Source organism: Nothobranchius furzeri, chromosome 5 (assembly GCF_043380555.1).
Source record: "Nothobranchius furzeri strain GRZ-AD chromosome 5, NfurGRZ-RIMD1, whole genome shotgun sequence".
NCBI classification, from domain to species: domain Eukaryota; kingdom Metazoa; phylum Chordata; class Actinopteri; order Cyprinodontiformes; family Nothobranchiidae; genus Nothobranchius; species Nothobranchius furzeri.
In genome coordinates this window covers 13,205,009-13,226,747 of record NC_091745.1, presented here as the reverse complement: position 1 = coordinate 13,226,747, position 21,739 = coordinate 13,205,009, and the positions used below count along the sequence as shown (strand labels likewise).

The 21,739-nt window shown below is 42.6% G+C and overlaps 1 protein-coding gene across 5 annotated transcripts in view; it reads left to right on the top strand.

Annotated features, from left to right (window-relative positions):
- Positions 1–1,382: 1,382 nt before the first annotated feature.
- Positions 1,383–21,739, top strand: part of LOC129160832 (zinc finger protein OZF-like) — a 35,927-nt gene continuing 15,570 nt past the window's right edge. Inside the window, exons 1-3 of one of the 5 annotated variants that reach the window (XM_054737895.2) lie at positions 1,383–1,643; positions 1,740–1,912; positions 2,035–2,147. In XM_054737895.2, coding sequence (XP_054593870.2) covers positions 2,138–2,147 — 10 coding nt within the window. In that variant the 5' untranslated portion in view covers positions 1,383–1,643; positions 1,740–1,912; positions 2,035–2,137. Of the gene's footprint in view, positions 1,644–1,739; positions 2,148–21,739 lie in introns of all 5 variants that reach the window. The other 4 variants (XM_054737896.2, XM_070551450.1, XM_054737894.2 and 1 more) reach the window with 4 other exon arrangements.

Genomic DNA, 21,739 nt, shown 5'->3' with positions numbered 1-21,739 from the left:
AAAGTAAGGAACCTTGGTGTTATCTTTGATCAGGACATGTCATTCAAATCCCAGGTTGAACAGGTTTGTAGGATTTCCTTTTTCCACCTTCGGAATATTGCTAAGATTAGAAGCATCCTTTCCAGGAGTGATACTGAAAAACTAGTTCATGCATTTATTACATCAAGACTGGATTACTGTAATTCATTACTCTCAGGAAGTCCACAGAATGTAGTTAAAAGTCTTCAGCTTGTCCAAAATGCTGCAGCTAGAGTTCTGATGAGAATTAAAAAGAGAGATCATATCTCTCCTGTCTTAGCTTCCCTACATTGGCTACGTGTTAAATTCAGAATATATTTTAAGATCCTTCTTCTCACATATAAAGCTCTTAATAATCAAGCTCCATCATACATCAGTGATCTGATTGTTCCAAGCTGGCTTTGAGAACAGTCTCTCCTGCTTCCTATAGCTCTTTATTTTATTTAGGATCTGAACTAAGACTTTAAGAGCATTATAACTTGTTGTGTTTCTGCCTTGCTCTCTCTTTCACACTGGAAGCTTTTATAGAATATGGTCTGTTAATCTGTTCTATTTTGTTTTAATAAACCTTCGCCCACCTGCGTTCCAGCCTTCCTGTTTTTGATTCTCAGTGTCCATCAGCTGTGCAGCACCATTTTGTAAGTGGGTGATGCACAGAGTGCTCTGCTCTGTAAGATGAACACAACAAGCTCCTGGCTGATGGTAGTCTCTGTCTTTGTGTCCAATGATGAAGCCTGTCTCCATTGTCCTATCACTAACACATGGTGTTCTGGAGACAACCTGTCCATAAACACCTCAGAAACTGAAGACATGATTCTGGACTTGAGTGAAAAACACAACAGTTACACATGTATTATATCTTTATACTGAGTATTTATTATATTATATTACATATGAGGAATATTTATTCTAAATAGAAACTTATTTTGTACTTTTGCCCATCAGAGCTCAGAGTGGAGAAAACAAGAGTGTCGCCCTCTGGTGGTTTCATTAAGCATTACTTGAAGCTATTATGACTAAATCAGCACCTTCCCAACACTTTTTATTTGCTTCTCAAAGCTGCAAAAATAAAAGTAACAACATCAAAAAAAATTATCACATTCTTTATAGAAAGTAAGATTTTTTTAGTTTGTTTGAAGTTCATAAAGAATAAAACTGGTCAGATTTAGATTAAAAAACATCATAAAGAAAAAAGTATTTTACTTGTTTTTCGTGGCTTTTGAAGAGACCACCTAAAATAATAAAAAATACAACATATATGTGTGTATTAGTCCCATTCTGAACACACAGGTGTGTTTTATTCTTCTCCAGCAGGTGGCGGTAGTGCACCTTTACGCTGGTCACCGACCACCGGAATAAGCAGAAACCGGAAGCTGCTAGCAGAGCTAGCTTGTTGTTCTGGTGAGTGAGGAGAATATTTGAGGCTCTGCAGTAAAAATGTCTTCACTTCAGTCTCTGGGAGAGTTGATCAGCTAAAGCGACTAACTGCTGCTGCTGCAGAAATCTTCTCACCAGGCTGTGGAACCTTTCTTCTCCTCCTCAACAACTTGGTGGAGTTCTTTCCAGAACCAGAGAAGATATTCTGCGGTCTTCGTGACAATCGGAGCTCCAGAATCAGGTTGTGGGTGAGAAAAGCTTTTCTCTAGACTTCCTGCCCTCTGGATCTGCTGCTGTTCCTTTGGCCTCTCTGAGAAACGCGCTCGTTTTGCTGCTTTCATTAGATTGAAGAGGTTCCCTCTATCAGACTCGCTCATCTGAGTTGGTCATGATGCAGGATCGCTGCTCGCTCTCTGATCCATCCTGCTCACACTCTCCGACGGAAAAGCCCTGAATCTGAGTGTGACTTTGGAGGAAAAAGCGGTTAGCTCTACTCCGTGGACTCTGGTGACCAAAGGTCCTCTTTTCCAGACTGGATCTGTCCTCAGCTGATCAGAACCCAAGCGTTGGATCTTTAATCTCCTGCGTTGTTCTGAAGCAGCATCTTAAATCAGCTCTCCTGCTTTGTTTCTATTGCAGCTGTTAGCTAAACACGGCTAAAGAAACCCTGCTACCACTTCAGGATCATCCATCAGCTGGGACTGATTCATCGTGTGTTCTTCACCACCTGGACCTGGACAGCATGGACACAGGTAGGGCTGCCACCTTTCAGATATGTAAATAAGCCTTAAACAAGTTTATCTTTATCAGAACAAGACCCTAACTTAGGAGCGAGTGTATTTCTCTGAGCGTATAACATACAGCACTGCCTGTACATGACATCATCTCTCATGTCCTCAGTGATGATATGACCAAGATGTTTAATATTCTTGGTGACACTAATCACAGAGTCTGACAGATAAAACTCTGGACACTTCATTTGCTCGTCCTCCTCGGCCCGGCGAATCATAACCACACTTTTAGCTGCATTACACAATGTTGTGTTCTACTTCATAGTCAGAGCAGATATCTAGTAGCTGCTGTAGACCAGCGGTGCTCAGACTTAGAAGCACTAAAATCTGCATACATCAGGGGTCTCATTTATCAAACATTGCGTAGAATCCTTACTAAAACCGTACTTAAACTCAGCAAAAAAAAAAAGTACTTACGCCAAGCAGGTTTGTGATCTATCAAACATGGAGGACACACAGCTGCACGCAATCTCCGCTTCATAAATCAGAAACTTTCTAGAAAGTTTGTCAGCTGCTTTTTAGTCACATCCCGCCCTCACCATGCCCATTTACTGCCATAAAAAGTCATTGCAAAGTGCCTTGTGGATCTCATGCATATACATAAGCCGGCTTGTTGCAGCTCTCCGCCAATGACATGGCAACCGTAGATCAAGGCAGATCAAGGAAGTTCTATTTCACAAGCAGAAGTTCAGGTACCTGTGGGTGAGGTGGAGAAATGAAAGGAAGTGCTTCTGCAAAACAAATAAGAGAAAATCCACGGAGTGGCACAGCGTTGCTGAAGCCGTCTAGAAGAAGAAAATATCATTTCTATAGCGCCTCTCAAGATAAAAATCACGAGGCGCTTAATGCTGAGTTCTTCTGAGAGATCTGTGGCGGATATAAAAAAAATTGAACCAAACGGGAGTCGATCCCTAGAATCCCAAGTGAAAGTCATGTGTGCTAACCAGAAAGCCAAACAGGAATCTCCCTTGTCCAAGTAGCCAGGGCACATGATCAATCGGGTCACAGTGACAGGACACACACACACTGTCACAGACGCATGACGTTCTGTCTCAATCTGTCCCCCTGCTGATATTCTGCATTCCGTATTATGCGCTTCAAGCTGTGTGTGTGAGTGTGTGTGCGCGCATGTGTGTGCGTGAGTGTGCGCGCGCACGTGTGTGTGCGTGTGGGGGGTCTTGTTCTGTGTGACATCGAAGTAATACAAGTGATAATGCTGCAGTATTTCATAATTGTATCCTTCTCAGCAGCAGCACTGCAGGTGCTCTCCATGACCAAAATGTGTGTAAGCCAGGTCCTTAGTCAACTTAAAGTTGCGCACATTTTTCCACTAAGTTTTCTTTCATAAATCCCAAAGTTTGATTGGAAAGTTTCTTACGCAGTTTTCCGACCCCATTTTGTGCGTAAGCAAGCTTGATAAATGAGGCCCCAGATGATTTATGACACCACCCGCTGCACAACCAGTCCTGCTGACCTTTAACCTCACTGATAAATCATACATGTACAGGTTAAAAAGAAGAGGGGATAGAACGCCTCCTTGTCTGACTCAATTACTGACCTTAAATGGCTCTGAGATGCTGTTACCCCATTTTATGTGTAACATTTGCTTTCCATACAAATAAACCAGGATGTGTACAATGTATCTTGGAACACCTCTTTGCAGCAGCTTTATGAATAGCTGACATGTTGGGGTTGAGTTTTTTGACCCAGGACACGGAGAATCAGTCTCGGACGCAGGAAATCAAAGCAAACAGGGTTTATTTAAGGAAAACTGAGGGAGAACACAACGTGTGGCGATGGTCTCGGGCTCGAGAGATTCTGGAAATGAGAGAATTAACTGGCTGCAGACTGGTAGCTGATGTGAACGGATAGTTGTGGCTTACTGTATTGTTGGTACCCGAGGGCTGGAGGGGGGAGGGGGGGGGGGGGAGTCAGATCTGAGGAGGTGGTGAGCTTGTAGGCAAGGTGGTGGCTTGAAGAGTCGAACGGGTTATTGTCCAGGACTTCAGGAAAGGTGAGCAGTGGGAGCGCAGGGCGGACGTGGGCTGAGGGTTAGGAACAATAATGAACAAATGATGATGAATGATGGTTGAAACAAGATAACTGAGACAATGAATGAAATGCTGGAATGAAGCATATAGAGACTGAGGAGTTCTGGTTTCTATATTTGGTCGCGATCTCCTTTAGGGCATATATACACATGTTTGTACCACGCTCAGACTCAAACCCAAACTGATTGACTGTGATTTTTAAGGCGTCATTAATTCTGTCCAGCAGAGTTCTTTCCAAGACTTTTGAGAGAGTGCTAGACAGAGCAATGGGCCTATAGGTGTCCATGCTACCACCTCTCCCAACCTTGTCTTTCATCACTGGGACCAACAGAACAGCTAGCACTGAATCAGGAAAACATCCATGAACAAGAAATTATGAAATGCATATAGCAAGGAGTGGTGCTAACTACTGCTAGCATACCTTAGGTGTTCAGCAGGTATGCCAGCCAACCCAGTGGCCATAGATGAGCCTCGGTTTTGCGATGCTTCAGTCAGCAGCAGCAGCAACTAAAGCCTGGTTTATGCTTCTCCGTCAGCTCCGCAAGGGACAGACACGCACGGATTGACGGAAGCGTTTTGCTCTCATACTTCTCCGTCTCCTGGAGAGTGTTGCAAAGCAATTGTCCGGCAGGACAACAGAGGGCGTAGCGCTGTTCTGTGGTATCCTGTCATGTATCGGTCCAAGATAGTGTGTTTATATTATGTTTTTTGTGTATATAAGAGAATTTTAACACGGACATATTTGTCTCTCATTCTCCCACTTCTTCATGCGCTCCCCACCTCTAAACCCACGTTTCCTGTGATTTCGGTCCACAAATAAAACGCTTGCTGCGCATCTTTTCACTCCTCCAGTCACGGGAGAATTAAACGTTCATATTTTTAGAGTTTTTTCGCGAGGTATTCTTCAAGCTTCTCCGTGTCTGCCGCTAGTTATCCTCAGCTCTCTTGGCAATGGCGGCGCTGTAAACAACAGCGGCGTCCTGACCAATCACAAGCTTGCGTAATCCGTCTCGTTCGACGGATGTTTACAAAAGTGGGCTCGACTCCGTACGTACTTGCATGCCTGCCGGAGCCCTACGCAAGGACGGATAATGGCGTTGCGTGTCTCCGCACTGACGCAGACGGAGAAGCAAGAATCAGGCTTAACAGGGAGAGCAATGGGGGGTAATGTCCATTTTTTATATGTTGATGGTAGGGCTTAGCCTGGCAAGCCAGACTAAATAAATGTATTATTAAGTCTGGCCACGCTCCGTTGACGGCTCTCGGTTGTGGGGCGGGTTCTGCCGTTGTCTTTCAAATGATCTCCGCATTCCACTGGACAATGAATGTGGCATACTCTTGTTTCACTCTGTTGCATCATCCCACCCACCAGGCATAAAGAGTGCCCTGATTGGCCCACAAAGCAGATAAAGCTCTGTGATTTGTTCACTAAGCAGATAGAGCACTATGACTGGCCCACCATTATGGACCAATCACAGCTCTTTATGTGTTTGAAACCCCTCTAGAGAGCTGTGATTGGCTAGACAGAGTCCTGGTAGGAGCTGCGGAGGTTCCAATGGAGCGTGCCTAGACCAAACTTTGCAAAGCAAGAATTTGGTCTAGTTCACTAGGCTAGGTAGGGCTGGGAAATAAACCGAAAAATTATCGTTATCGAAATTTCTGACTCATATTGAAATCATTTCCCTGTGTGTAATTGTTGTTTCTCATGGATGTCCAATGGTCTCCTGTCAAGGCGATATGATGTACTTGAGCCAAGACCTCTTTCCTTTTTTGTTTTCATAGAGCTCGTGGATTTTCGTCATAACTGTGGATCTTGTTGGTGGCTTATAGGATGAGTCTTGAGACGAGACTTGCAAAACGTCCATGAAGCCCGGGTCTTCCACAATGCTTGCTAATGGGTCTACAATCCTTTGCAATCCATTTTGCTATTGTGTTGATCAACTTATCTGAGGTTGATTTTGTTAATGGCCTGGGAAAATCCAGCGTAGTCTGGCACAAACCACTTGCAGCACCTGACGGTCCACCAGCAAACGCATGTTTGGCGTTGACATGGTACCTCAAGCTTGAACAGCTACGGTGAAATTGAAACTCCTTATTACAAATCAGGCAAAAAACCTTGCACTTGTTAACTGTACCATCATTATTCTTTTTATATCTGAGTCCATCCATAGGCCCACCTTGCTCCATCTCGCCTTAACTCCCCGAACACTTTCCTAACAAATGATTCGTCACACTGCGCATGCGTCGAATGCGTTAAAAAAATTGACGTAATTAACGACCATAAACGAATTAACGTCGTTAACGCATTATTTTTGACAGCCCTAATATATATATATATATATATATATATATATATATATATATATATATATATATATATATATATATATATATATATATATTCAATTCAAATTCAATTCAAAAATACTTTATTAATCCCAGAGGGAAATTGATTGCTGTAGTAGCTCAGAATAATAATAATAATCAAGTCATCAAAGAGTTATTGTATATTACAATGGCTGTTGGCAGGAAGGATCTCCAGTAGCGGTCAGTGTTGCAGCCAAACTGAAGAAGCCTCTGACTGAAGACACTCTTCCGTTGTCGGACAGTCTTGTGAAGAGAATGCTCAGGGTTGTCCATCATTTTCTTGATTCTCTGGAGAATCCTTCTTTGCATTATCTCCTCCAGTGGTTCCACAGTCGTCCCCAGAACAGAACCACCCTTTTTATTAGGCTGTTGAGCCTTTTCAGGTCCCTTCTTCTGATGCTGCTACCCCAACAGACGATGGCTGAAGAGATTACACTCTCAACAACAGACTTGTAGAAGATCTGCAGCATCTTGCTACAGACATTGAAGGACCTAAGCGTTCTCAAGAAGTGCAGTCTGCTGTGTCCCTTCTTGTAAACAGCTTCGCTGTTCTTTCTCCAGTCCAGTCTGTTGTCCAGGTGAACTCCAAGGTATTTGTATTCCTCAACCACCTCCACTTCTTCTCCCATGATGGAAACAGTGTTTGACTCCACCCTGTTTCTTCTGAAGTCTAAAATCATCTCCTTTGTTTTGTTCATGTTCAAGGTCAGATGATTGTTTCCACACCATGCCACAAAGCGCTCCACCAGCTCTCTGTACTCAGCTTCCTGTCCATCTCTGATACACCCGACAACTGCAGAGTCATCTGAGTATTTCTGTAGATGACAGGTCTCTGATTTGTACTGGAAGTCTGAGGTGTACACGGTGAAAAGGAATGGTGAGAGTACAGTCCCCTGTGGTGCTCCAATGTTACTGATCGCCTGGTTTGATGTGCAGTTCTTCAGCCTCACAAACTGTGGTCTGTTTGTCAGGTAGTCTTTAATCCAGGCGATAGTTGAGGCCCCCACCTGTGTCTTCTGGAGTTTCTGGCAAACTACATCAGGCTGGATTGTGTTAAATGCACTGGAGAAATCAAAGAACATGACCCTCACAGTGCTGCCTGCTTTGTCCAGATGACAGTGGATTGGTTGAAGCAGCTGGATGATGGCATCTTCAACTCCAACTCCATGGCGATAAGCAAACTGCAGCAGGTCCTGATATGTTCTAGTTTGCTTATTCAGGTGGACCAACAGGAGTCTCTCCAGGACCTTCATGATGTGGGATGTCAGGGCAACTGGTCTGTAGTCGTCATTGACTGATGGGCGAGTTTTCTTTGGAACTGGAACAAGGCAGGATGTCTTCCACAGGACTGGAACCTTCTCCTGGGCCAGGCTGAGGTTGAAGAGGTGCTGCAGAATCCCACAGAGCTGCTCTGCACAAGCCTTCAGTACTCTGGGGCTGACACCATCTGGACCTGCAGCCTTGTTCCTGTTCAGTCTCTCCAGCTGCCTCTTCACCTGACTTCTAGAGACAGATAGGTGGGAGGGGGAGGTAACTGGGGCAGCAGCATCTCCTGACTTGGTTGAAGACAGATTAATAGAACCAGATGAGTCCATGACTGTGTTAGAAGACAAAAGAGCTGGCATGTGACAGGAAAATGTTGGATCAGAGGAGGATGGGATGTCTGATTGGCTGGGGACAGGTGAGGAGGATGCTGGGTTTGTTCCTGAACTGAACCTATTGAAGAACTTGTTCAGTTCATTGGCTGTGTCCAGGCTGCCATCTGTGCAATCCTTCCTCTGCTTGAAGCCTGTGATCTTCTTCATCCCTGACCAGACATCTCTGATATTGTTCCTCTGTAGTTTGTTCTCCAGCTTCTTCCTGTATGCCTCCTTGCTGTCTCTGATCTTGATCTTCAGTTGCTTCTGTATACTCCTCAATAATTCCCTGTCTCCCTCCTTGAAGGCTCTTTTTTTCTCATTTAGCAGATTCTTCAGTTCACTGGTGATCCAGGGTTTGTTATTAGCGAAGCATCTCACTGTTCTGGTGGGTATTATATTATCCACACTGAAGTTTATATAGTCAGTGACACATCCAGTCATGGCATTGATGTCCTCTTCATATCCTTGACAGAGAGTCATCCAATCTGTGGTCTCAAAACAACTCTGCAGGGCTTCTTCAGCGTCCTGTGACCATTTTCTAACAGTTTTTCTTGTCACAGGTTGCCTCTGAACAAGTGGTTTGTATTCCGAGAAGAGAAAAACAAGATTGTGATCTGATTGTCCCAGAGGAGGTCTTGTTTTGGACATGTATGCATTCTTTACATTTGCATAACACAAATCCAATGTCTTGTTTTCTCTGGTGGAACAGCTGACAAACTGTTGAAATGTTGGAAATGAAGCAGAGAGCGAGGCATGATTAAAATCACCAGATATAGCCACAAATGCATTGGGGTGCTGGGTTTGTAGCTTAGCGACAACGGAACTGATGGCATCACATGCATTTTCAGCAATGGCTGAAGGTGGAATATAAACGGTTGCCAAGACAACACTGGTGAACTCTCTTGGCAAATAATATGGGCGACAACTTACTGCCAAGAGATCAACATCTGGGCTGCAGAGACGACATTTCACTGAAACATGACCTGGATGGCACCATCTGTGCCATATATATATATATATATATATATATATATATATATATATATATATATTAGTGGTGGGCATAGATTAATTTTTTAATCTAGATTAATCTCACTGTAATCTTGAATTAATCTAGATTAAAATGGCTCATTCAAATTCTGCCAAAGACATATTTGTGTGCTACCTAGATAATGAATAAAGGCAAGTCTTTGAGAATGGAGGCGTATTTCTTGTTTCAAAAATGCATCACAGACTGATAAAGCAGTTTTACTACGAATACTGATGATGAAAATAAATAATGATCAATAAGTATTTGTGTTTAATAGCTGTTTATTCAGTTCAACAAATTCTGCACTGTAGGTCTACAGAATAGGTCATGATTAACTATTTACAGTCAGTAGCATTTGGTAAATCAGTCCAAGCTCTATTTCTCCTTCTTCCACCAGTCACTCAAGCAGACCAGCTTGTTCGCATTTTCTGGTGACAAACTAGATCTTCTCTTCTGCACAATATGGCCTGCTAAAGAAAAAAGTCTCTCACATGGGACAGTTGTGGCAGGAGTCCCCAAATATTTATGTGCAATGTGGGCCATCTTACCATACACAGCAGTGTGTTCCGACCACCACTTCAGTGGACACTGATCTAAATTGGCACTGGGCTCTGCCCTGTACCTCTCCACAGTGTTGTCTACTGGTGTCTCCTCATCTGAATCTGAGTCTGATCCCATCAGTAGAAGGGCTCTTTTCTTCTTGGGTGGCTCAGGGTTCTCCTCCCTGAGTGGCTTCAGAGTAGGTTCTTGTCCCTTCACCAACTCACGTAGCTTTACCCACACCGGCTCCCTCTCCGCTCTGGGCAAGCACTTGAGGTCCTTAAATCGTAGATCTAAGGCAGTCGCCACCTTTAATAAATAAAACATAATAATTATTATTGATGAAATTTTCACTTTCCAAATCTAACCTCCATATTTGTTCATGACTCATTCATCTATTCATTTGACCAATCTACTAGATGGCTTTCATTTCCACTGCGCAGACCGCAAGAGCGATCACTCTGGCAAAACCAAAAGGTGTAGGTGTCTGTTATACTAACAACAGTTGGTTTGGTGTTCTGATGTGACTGTAATCTCCCAGCACTGTTATCCTGATTCTTAATGCCTACTCTTCAAATGTAACCCTTTGTACTCTCCCCGTGATTTCTCCTCATTTATTCTGGCCACGTCTACATCCTGCCAAGCTCAGACGTGCACGCAGCCCAGTGTGCACTTGTGGATAAAATTTTGTGCATGGAACAAAAATATTGTGATTCCAGCATTGTTCCAACACTCAACAGACTGTATTTTAATAACGACAAACCATGGCCAAACTCAGTCAGCTCAAGATGGAGAAGGAGATTGCATTTAAAAACAAAGACAGAGAGCTACAAAAGAGGCAAAATACAGGTTCAGCAGGGAGGTGAAAAATGCTAAATCAAGGTACTCTGAGAGGCTGAAAGAACAATTCTCAGCCAACGACTCGACTTTTGTGTGGAAAGGGTGCTTAGGCAAATCACTGCCAAGCCAAATAACCCACTCAACAGAGGACCTATAGTCAACAGGCTAAACAAGTTCTAATCAGTGACTGTAGAAAGAGAGCTTGATTGCCACTATGATGGCCCAACAGCCAACCAGGACATCACACATCAGCTACATCTCCATTTCAATAAGGTCACCTACACCTCCATGCCCCCAGAAGTCTCCTCACAAAAGGCATGCCCCCCCTCCTCCAACACGCCCCTAACCATCCTGGAAGAGGATGTTATAGAGCTCCGGGAGTTGACGTCACTTCTCCCGGCATGCAACAGTTCAAATCGAAACAGCGCCATTTTGGCAGGCAGAAGCCGGCAGCTGGACTATTTGTTGTTGTCAGAAAACTCAATCAAACGGGAAATATGGTAGATTCCTGTTGTGCCCAGGATGCAGAACAGACGCGGACGACATCCAATCCAATTTTATTTATAAAGCGCATTCACAAGGCATTACAACCAAACAAGGCGCTGTACACCAAAAATGTAGGTTAATTAAACAGGCGTTATATAAACATGTCGAACACAGATAAAAGATAAAAAGGAAATACAACAAAATTCCCAAAAATAACAGCTAAAAATCAATAAGACACAGGGTGAAATAAAAATAGGAAAAAACATTTTACAAAGAACCTCAATAATACGGAAGTCGATAATTGTGGAGTCCATTTATAAACAGTCCAGATGTCAGTGAGGTCTATAATTATGTTGTATAAGCTAGGTTGAAGTAGTGAGTTTTCAGGCGTGATTTAAAAATGCTAGCTGTTGGTGCTTGCCTCACTAGCAGTGGTAATGCGTTCCACAGATTCGGTGCACAGACAGAGAAAGCCCTCTCTCCACGGCTTTTTAAACGTGCATTGGGAACAGCTAGGAGGAGCTTATCTTCAGACCTGAGAGCATGCGGCGGGTTGTAGTAATGGACAAGTTCACACAGATATGGAGGAGCTTGATGGTTCAAGGATTTGTAAGTGAGAAGCATAATTTTGAAGTTTATCCTGAACTGCACGGGCAACCAGTGGAGAGATTTCAGAATTGGAGAAATGTGTTGTCTTCTGTCAGCTCCAGTCAGCAACCTAGCTGCTGAATTCTGGACCAGCTGAAGTCTAGAAAGAGCTGCTTTACTGATGCCGTATAAGCAGGAGTTAGAGTAATCCAGCCTTGAGGTGATAAAAGTGTGGACCACCGATTTCAGAAGACGTACACTCAGGATGTGCTTTAGTTTTGAGATGCGTCTTAGTTGGTAAAAACATGATTTAACTGTGTTATTGACCTGGGCATCCATCTTCAGAGCCTGGTCCATTTTTACTCCAAGGTTGGAGATTACAGAGGATACATTAGGTGAGAGATAGTTGAGGTCAGATTGTTGAGTTGCCGTGATACTGTTAGGACTGAAAACGATTAAGTCAGTTTTGGAGTCATTGAGATGGAGGAAGTTGTCAGCTAGCCATTGCTTGACCTCAAGGATACAATCAGACAGAACTTTCGTTGATTGAGTTGGCTTAAATGAAAAGTAGATTTGACAGTCGTCAGCGTAAAGATGGTATGAGACAGCGTGCTTTCTGAAAATGGCTCCTAAGGGCAGTATATAGAGGTTGAACAGTAACGGACCGAGAATTGAACCTTGTGGGACACCCCAACGTAGAGGCTGTGACTCTGATGAACAGCCGTCCAACATGACCCTAGCAGACCTGTTACAAAAGTATGACCTAAACCAATCCAGGGCAGTGCCTGAAATGCCAGCCCAAGTGTGAAGTCTTGTGATCAAAATGTCATGATCGATCGTGTCGAATGCTGCAGATAGATCCAAAAGTACCAGAACCACATGGAAACCTGAATCTAAAGCCATAAGATTGACATAAGGAATGAGTCATCTACAGGATTCCCCAAGATCCGGAGCGCCGCAAACGTTGGATCATTATAATAAAACACGCTAGTGACCGGGCTAAAATGAAGCTGTGGGATCCCGAGAGTAAAGGTTTTCGCTTATGCAGCGACCACGTCATATCAGGTACTTAAACCAACGTTTCCTCAACTGTGTATGGTATTTATTTTAAATGCTTTTATTACGATTCTTAGTGGGCTTCCTAAACCTATTTTGGCGTGGCTTTTTCTGTCTTATTACTCATAGCAGCAAGTAAACGTCACGTAAAACGTTGCCTCGTGATTTCTGCGTGCTGCCGTTTACGTGTTTTATGATCACAGCAATTAACCGGCTAAGCTGTATTTAATTTTTAAGCAATGGTTGATCAGTTGTCAGATCACACATAAAAAGCACTTTGGATTGCTATTATCTGTCTCACCGAGACAGATCTCAGACAGATCCTGAGATGCTCCTGCCTGACATATTTATTTTATTCACGGAAAAAAATCAAACTAGTGATTTCTCTTGGCGTTCAGTTTATACATTTAAACAGCACAGCACTCTATTTAAACTACTTACGTGTAAATCTGTTATTTGTCCATCCATCCATTTTCATCCGCTTATCCGGAGTCGGGTTACGGGGGCAGTAGCGTTGAGAGGCCCAGACTTCCCTCTTCCCAGCCACCTGAGCCAACTCCTCCGGGTAAATCCCAAGGGGTTCCCCGGCCAGGTCCGGTAAGAAGCTGTCGGAGCGGGCAGTAGCATCGAGAGTCCCAGACTTCCCTCTCCCCAGCCGCCTAAAGCTTGGTTTAGCCAGCTCCTCCGGGGGAATCCCAAGGGGTTCCCCGGCCAGGTCCGGTAAGAAGTCCGCTCCGACAGCTTCTGGCGTTTTTAAAAAGTATCCCAGGGGCACGGTAAGGGTCGGAGATGTTTAGTCTATTTAATTTCTGACTATATAAAACGATTTCTTCGGTTTTAAAGTGTGAAGTAAACTCCAACGAAGGAAAATCCAAGCCGATCCTTTTCATGTTCGTGTTTGTTTAGCTTTTTTTACCTGCCAATATGGCGTCTACTAACTGAGAGTCACGTGGGGTCCGGAGCTCTATGGAAACCTTGACTAGACTAAAGTTGTTTGCACCTTGTGCAATGCGGAATTTGTTTACTGTAGAAGTTCTTCCAGTCTCAAGTACCACCTAAACGCTAAGCATCCCTTAGCTAATTTGGAAGATGCTGGACCAAGTGTTGAACAGGGGAAGAGTTTTCATCAAACTACTATGTTTGAGTGCAACCGAGGCAAGCCCATCAGTGCAGCTCTGTCAAGAAAGCTCACTAATCTCCTTGCTCAGTGGATTGCCACGAGCTGCCGACCCATCAGAGTGGTCGAAGATGATGGGCTCCTTCATGGAGCACGTGCCAGACTGGATGACTGGTGTTTGAGGACTTTTTTGAAAGTTCTGAGATTCAGACCAATGAATTCCCTGAAAAATTTACCGGTATGCTCTAGGGCTGAAGGATTAATTGCACATGCAATTAAATTGAGATGTGACAAAAGGAGATTTTCTAATCGCAAAGGCTGCGATTTGACTGGCAGCGAGTGGTTGGCACAATGCTAATATACATTGAAAAACCCATAGGGATTGCTAATGCTAATATCGCCGAATAGATTCTTACAAATTACGAATTAGGAGTGTGCCAAATTATTACATTTGGAGTCTAATAAGTAAAAACTGCCATTAATCAAATAAGTACAGACAGATATTTTAGCTAGAAAACTAGTTCATCTCCACTGAGTTTTGGCTAGCAACTGTGAACGTAACTGAACTACGGAAGCTCTTCATGGACAAGATGTCAAAAACTCTAAACACAAAAGTCTTCAATAAATGGGACACACTTCTTTCCTGCAAATAAATTTTCACAGTTGATGCTAATACTTACCCCGGGTTTCCACAGGAGCCGTCAGCAGCACATTATTGTAGCAGCACGTCTTGCTCGCGTAAGCTGCTGCTTGGCCCTTCCCACGAGACGCGAAGCAGCAGGGGAGCAGCTGTCACCGACCGAGCACGAAGTCACACGAGTGACTTCGTCAGTAAACACAACAAAAAGCAGGAGAAAACTACAACATGGTTTGTGTTTTATGTTCTGTCCGTTTTATAATCGCCAATATGGACCTGAAAAACAAAGGAGACTGCTAGCTAGGTGATAACTTCTCACGGGGCCGCACAGTTAGTAACCTTTTTTAAAAGTAAAGCAACCGGAAGGCACTACGTTCTTTATTCTGAAAATCTCGGGAGCTTCTCTCCATTTCCGCGTCCGATTTCCTGTCTTTCCTTCCCCAAAAATGTCGAACTTGACCCGTTTCAGAGGCGTCGCACGTAGAAAATAGAACCGGCGTGTAAAGGCCGCGACATGCTGCTCCTGAGACGCGGCCGACTCGCGCTGCTGACGGCTGCCGACGGCTCCAGTGGAAAAGGTTCTGTTGACCACAGCGGTTCCTATCAGCAGCTATGACGTGCTGCTGCAGTAATGTGCTGCTGACGGCTCCTGTGGAAAGCCGGGGTTATTCTCCTTCAAGGGATGTGCTCCTGGCTGCAAGGCATTGCACCGTCAAATACAAGATGTTGTCTTTACTTGTGAGTGTTCATGTATGAGTAGACAAATAAACTTGTTGATATATGTAGATACATAAACTTGTTTATATTCAATACAAGTTACATAGATCTTTTTTTGCTTCTGTTAGTTGAAAAATGAGAAAAGCCCCTTGAGAAAGTAATTGTGAATTAAATCGCAATTGCAATATTGAAGAAAAAAAATCGCAATTAGATTATTTTCCAAAGTCTTTCAGCCCTAGTATGCACTGTGCCCTAGACCAAAGTGCGGGTATGCTGAAAGGTCAAAATTGGTAATGGCAGTGGTACTGGTACCGGCCCAAAGCACTGCTCTCTGTCCCCAAAGGATATATGAGTCTGATAATCGGATCATCAGCACCACATCATCATGATCAGTTCCTGACAGCCACAGTTTCTCGCAACCCTCCCGGCGCACCTAGCCGCTGCACGATAACTCAACTGACCCAAAATCTCCACCTTAAACATGCATCTGTTGCCAGAGCTTTTTTATTTTTTTATTTTATTTTTTTTTTCATTTTCTTTTTTTCTGCTCCACTTTTCCTGGCCCATTTCAATCCATTTTGCCTCAGAGGCTAAAGTTTCAGTGGTGTGGTAGTGCGCCCTGTGGAGGGGGGGCTTTGCAGCGCTTTGTCAGAGGAAACGCTAGACAGTTTTGTCCTGGTGAGACTCTTTATAAAGTTTTCTCCTTGGTGAGGCCCACCACATGTGCTCTGGACCCAATTCCCACAAAGTTTTTTAAACAATTTATGGATCTTTTGGGGATTAAATTTGAATCTTTACGAATTGCTCAGTTTAGACGGGGGTCTTTCCTTCTGCCTTTAAAGGGGCAGTGGTGAGGCCCCTGTTGAAGAAAAGCAATTAAGATTTTAACAGTTTTAGACCGGTATCTAACTTATTCTTTTTAAACAAAATTTTAGAAAAGCTTGTTTTAGGGTGAACCACAGCATGGAGACGGCCCTTCTGAAGATTTTAAATAAAATTATGATGAACAGAGCGTGACAGTGCTGGTTCTACTGGATCTAAGTGCTGCTTTTGATACTGTAGACCACACTATACTTTTAACATGTCTAAAAGAAATTGGCCACTTTGGTACCGTTCACAGATGTTCTCATCTTATCTCACAGACAGGACTTTTATGGTAAGTTTAGATATCTGTTCCTCTAGAGTTCATAGGATTACATGTCGTGTGCCTCAGGGTTCAGTTTCAAGCCCAGTGCTTTTTAACTAGGGCTACACAATATATCGAAAAATTACCGTCATCGCGATAACAGGAAGTGCAATAGGCCGATCGCAAAGCACATCAAAAACGGCGATAAATGTTTGGTTCAAACATTTCCATCCGTGTCATACATAAACTTTTTGTAAACCAGCTCTGTTTCTTACGCGGAAGTATTTTGACCAATCAAATGTAGCCCTTCTGATATGCGGCCAATCAGATGCGTCCGTTAACGTAATACGCCCGCCCCGTACGTAAACCCATAGGTTGGGTGGAACGCAACACCCAAACTGAGTTAGCGGTGCCGTTCCCTTGTTCGTCATGCTGGCTCAGAGCAATGAACGCACTTTGTGCTGATGTTTCTGGAATCAGCGCTGCTTTCAAACGTGAACGTGAGTCTGCTTTGTGTCATTAATCATTTTTACCGGGCTGACTCCGACACGTGCCGGTGAACCAACCCACCTACCTCCATGTCGCTAGTGTTCCACCGGGTGGTGTTAGCCCCAGGCTCCGGTTAGCTTCCAGCTAAAAGGCTACAGCACTCTCCTCCCAGTCCCACCCTGCTAAAGAGGGCCTGGAAAAGTTCCCCCACACATCAAAGTGATTTTTCATTTATGAGCTTTTATAACCTCGTTAATCAGGATAGTTGATTTGCTGCTGCACATAAACTGCCAGTCAGAAGCTCTGCTAGCCGGTTATCTTAAGAGGAGCTAGTTCAATTTGTTAGCTTGTCATCAGAATCATAGTTGCAGTTTCATCATCTGAGCTGCTTTTTAAGATCTAGGTAAACTTGTTCAATTTGGGGTTAAAAACAAATGTTTTCACATATTTTCCATGTAGTTTTTTTGCCAGTTCCTCTTCTGAAAGGTAGATGTAACCCAGAAGCTAGAACCTTAATGAGGTATTAACTAATTGGCTTACTAATATGATCCATCCTCAATTTAGATAAAATATAAAATATAAATTAAGGAAATTAACAATACTAATTAATAGATATCTAATTAACTAATAGATAATTTCATAATGAATTATTGGAAGGGTGAATAACTAAAATAACGAGTTTAATATTAAACATCGGTTAAAACAAGAATCTTGAACATCCCTAACAGAAACAGAAGAGGAAAGCTGTATACTATTGGTCCAGGTGGGAATCTGAAATTTCATTGGCTGAGAGAAATAAGTCCCGCCTCCGCGAAATAAAACCGTGCGACGCAGCTGAGCGAGAGGAGAGACAAACGGCTGTGCAGCACGCAGATACAGAAAGCAAAGACTGAGCGGTTAGAGAGAGAGAGAGAGAGAGAAAAAAAAACAACGGTCGAGGCCGTGAAGAACCCTGATTTGGGTGCCGCATAGATAGAGGGAGAGGCGGACTTGACTCCTTCTAATAAGAGCTAGGAACTTGGAACCAACGCGGTGAGTAAAGAAAAAAGAAGAGAAAAAGCTAACGATGCAACTTAAAAAAAAAAAAGGAAACTTAAATAGCTTATCAAATTAATTCCATTCTTATAGATTTGTGTGGAGACGACAGAGTGAACCAATCCTCTGTAGGAGGGAACCGTTGGAGCGCGTTGGTGAGTGAATGAGATTAAATTCAGTAAATTATTAAATTCAAAAAGCTAATTACAGCAACCGAGGTGACAGCAGTGGGCTGCTAGACGTTAGATCCCAGGAGTTAACATCTCAAACTACCAGTTAACGGTGGTAGGGCATATAGGAGTTAACGGCTCAAACCGCCAGTTAACGGCGGTACGGCATATAGGATTCCCAGGAGTTAACGGCTCAAACCGCCAGTTAATGGTGGTACGGCCTAGATGCACAAGGTCCTCAGGGGCGTTATAGCTAACGCCATAGAATTAGCAATGCGTCCCTTAACCAAACATTTAATAATAAAAAAAATATAGATAAATAAAAATAAATAAAAGCTAACTGATTAGGGAGGAATTATTTTACAAAGGTGGACCAAAGGACCAGAATTTATATTTTGTTGAATTTTGTTATAGAACATTTTATTTATTTATTTATTTATTTATTTATTTATTTATTGTGTTACAGATATACAAGGTGTCACAATGCTGTATAGAAACACAACTAAATGTATCCTTGTTGTCATGAATGTATTTCTTGTTGAATAGTGTAGAGTAATAGAATCTAACTGAGCCTATTGAGCTGAACAATTGTTGTCATATGTAATTATATTTCCAGAGCTACTGAGAATTATTTTAATAGACAATCAAATTGATGTTATGTTAGTTGAACTGTGAACCCAAACATGATTGGCTATGCCAATAGAGTGAAGCATTTGTTTAAGTCTGTAAGACTTTATGCTGTGATGTGACGAGAAGGGTCGATGCCAACTCGCTAACAGTCCTGTTGTTTACAGGCTGGGTTTTTTTTTCCTTGGGTTTGATCCCGACTCCTATGATCACTCACTTGGAACGAGAACTGGATTTTTTCCTACCACACCGTTGAGATTGTTCACAGAAGAGAGCAGTCTGCTCTTCAGTTACTTGAGATGTCCTGGTTCGTTCAGTGGTTAAGGCTCGCCATCTCCCTCGTCAGGAAGAAATCCAGTTCTCGTTCCAAGTGATTGATCATAGGAGTCGGGATCAAACCCAAGGAAAAAAAAAACCCAGCCTGTAAACAACAGGACTGTTAGCGAGTTGGCATCGACCCTTCTCGTCACATCACAGCATAAAGTCTTACAGACTTAAACAAATGCTTCACTCTATTGGCATAGCCAATCATGTTTGGGTTCACAGTTCAACTAACATAACATCAATTTGATTGTCTATTAAAATAATTCTCAGTAGCTCTGGAAATATAATTACATATGACAACAATTGTTCAGCTCAATAGGCTCAGTTAGATTCTATTACTCTACACTATTCAACAAGAAATACATTCATGACAACAAGGATACATTTAGTTGTGTTTCTATACAGCATTGTGACACCTTGTATATCTGTAACACAATAAATAAATAAATAAATAAATAAATAAATAAAATGTTCTATAACAAAATTCAACAAAATATAAATTCTGGTCCTTTGGTCCACCTTTGTAAAATAATTCCTCCCTAATCAGTTAGCTTTTATTTATTTTTATTTATCTATATTTTTTTTATTATTAAATGTTTGGTTAAGGGACGCATTGCTAATTCTATGGCGTTAGCTATAACGCCCCTGAGGACCTTGTGCATCTAGGCCGTACCACCATTAACTGGCGGTTTGAGCCGTTAACTCCTGGGAATCCTATATGCCGTACCGCCGTTAACTGGCGGTTTGAGCCGTTAACTCCTATATGCCCTACCACCGTTAACTGGTAGTTTGAGATGTTAACTCCTGGGATCTAACGTCTAGCAGCCCACTGCTGTCACCTCGGTTGCTGTAATTAGCTTTTTGAATTTAATAATTTACTGAATTTAATCTCATTCACTCACCAACGCGCTCCAACGGTTCCCTCCTACAGAGGATTGGTTCACTCTGTCGTCTCCACACAAATCTATAAGAATGGAATTAATTTGATAAGCTATTTAAGTTTCCTTTTTTTTTTTTAAGTTGCATCGTTAGCTTTTTCTCTTCTTTTTTCTTTACTCACCGCGTTGGTTCCAAGTTCCTAGCTCTTATTAGAAGGAGTCAAGTCCGCCTCTCCCTCTATCTATGCGGCACCCAAATCAGGGTTCTTCACGGCCTCGACCGTTGTTTTTTTTTCTCTCTCTCTCTCTCTCTCTCTCTAACCGCTCAGTCTTTGCTTTCTGTATCTGCGTGCTGCACAGCCGTTTGTCTCTCCTCTCGCTCAGCTGCGTCGCACGGTTTTATTTCGCGGAGGCGGGACTTATTTCTCTCAGCCAATGAAATTTCAGATTCCCACCTGGACCAATAGTATACAGCTTTCCTCTTCTGTTTCTGTTAGGGATGTTCAAGATTCTTGTTTTAACCGATGTTTAATATTAAACTCGTTATTTTAGTTATTCACCCTTCCAATAATTCATTATGAAATTATCTATTAGTTAATTAGATATCTATTAATTAGTATTGTTAATTTCCTTAATTTATATTTTATATTTTATCTAAATTGAGGATGGATCATATTAGTAAGCCAATTAGTTAATACCTCATTAAGGTTCTAGCTTCTGGGTTACATCCTCCCCCATTAAATATCATGCACGTCCCTGTGCATTGTTTCTACGGGGTACACAACTTCTTGAGTAAGAGAGTCAATAAAAGCTTTGTTAAGTCCTTGGAAAAGGGACCTAACTACGGTCACTAGTGGATTGCCCATTTGAGAGTAAGTTAGTCTTTGAGGAGGCTGACTACTTCGTTCAGATCTCCTGACATACATCTCTGGTTGCACAGTATCATGCTCATCCGTTTCGGTTTGATTCTCAACTGAGACAGGACGAAGTGAGCTCTCTGTTTCCGACAGAGCTGATGAGCTATTCTCTAAGACTTTGGTCTTTTCAGATGTATGTGTCTGATCGTGTATGATGGGTTCAAAACTTACATCACGTTGCTGCGACTTTAGGACACCATCCAATTGAGGTAGGTTTGTGTTAGTTTCATCCCCCGTTTCTACGTCAGGTAAGTATACTTCGTTTTTTTTCGTTTTTTCAGGTAAGTATGTTGCTGCTTCTTTCACTCTTTCAGGTAAGAATGTCGCAGTTTCACTCATTCTGTCAGGTAAGAATGTTTCGGTGTTGATGCCTTTGTCAAGTAAGGACAATTCAGCATTTTCATTACCAGCTAAGGTTGGTTCCTTGCGATCCCCTGTGTGTAAGGATAGTGTGTTTTGTTGTTGAATATTATTTACCGGTCCTGAATCTGCTATGAGTTCCCTATTTGGCAAGGTGACCGCTATTTGATAGGATGGTCGGTTTAGCACTTGTGGAAGATCAGAGTAATAAAACTCATCTACCTCTTCGTCAAGTGGCTCATCTGGGTCAGGTTCTAAGGCTGAACTCTGTCTTGTATGAGGTCTGCTAGGTTTCGTAACGCGTTCTGTTTCATTTTCTAATGAAGAGAGAAAACCACAAGGCAGTAAAAGATCTCTGTGGAGTGTTCTGTTGGGTCCTTCTCCGTTCTCTGGTTTTACAGTGTATACTGGCAAGTTTTCCATCTGTTTGAGAACTATATACACTGTTTGCTCCCATTTGTCTGCTAATTTATGCTTTTCTCTTAAGCGAAGATTTCGGACTAAAACACGATCTCCCACACCTAGTGTGGACTCACGAATGTTTCTGTCGAACCGTTC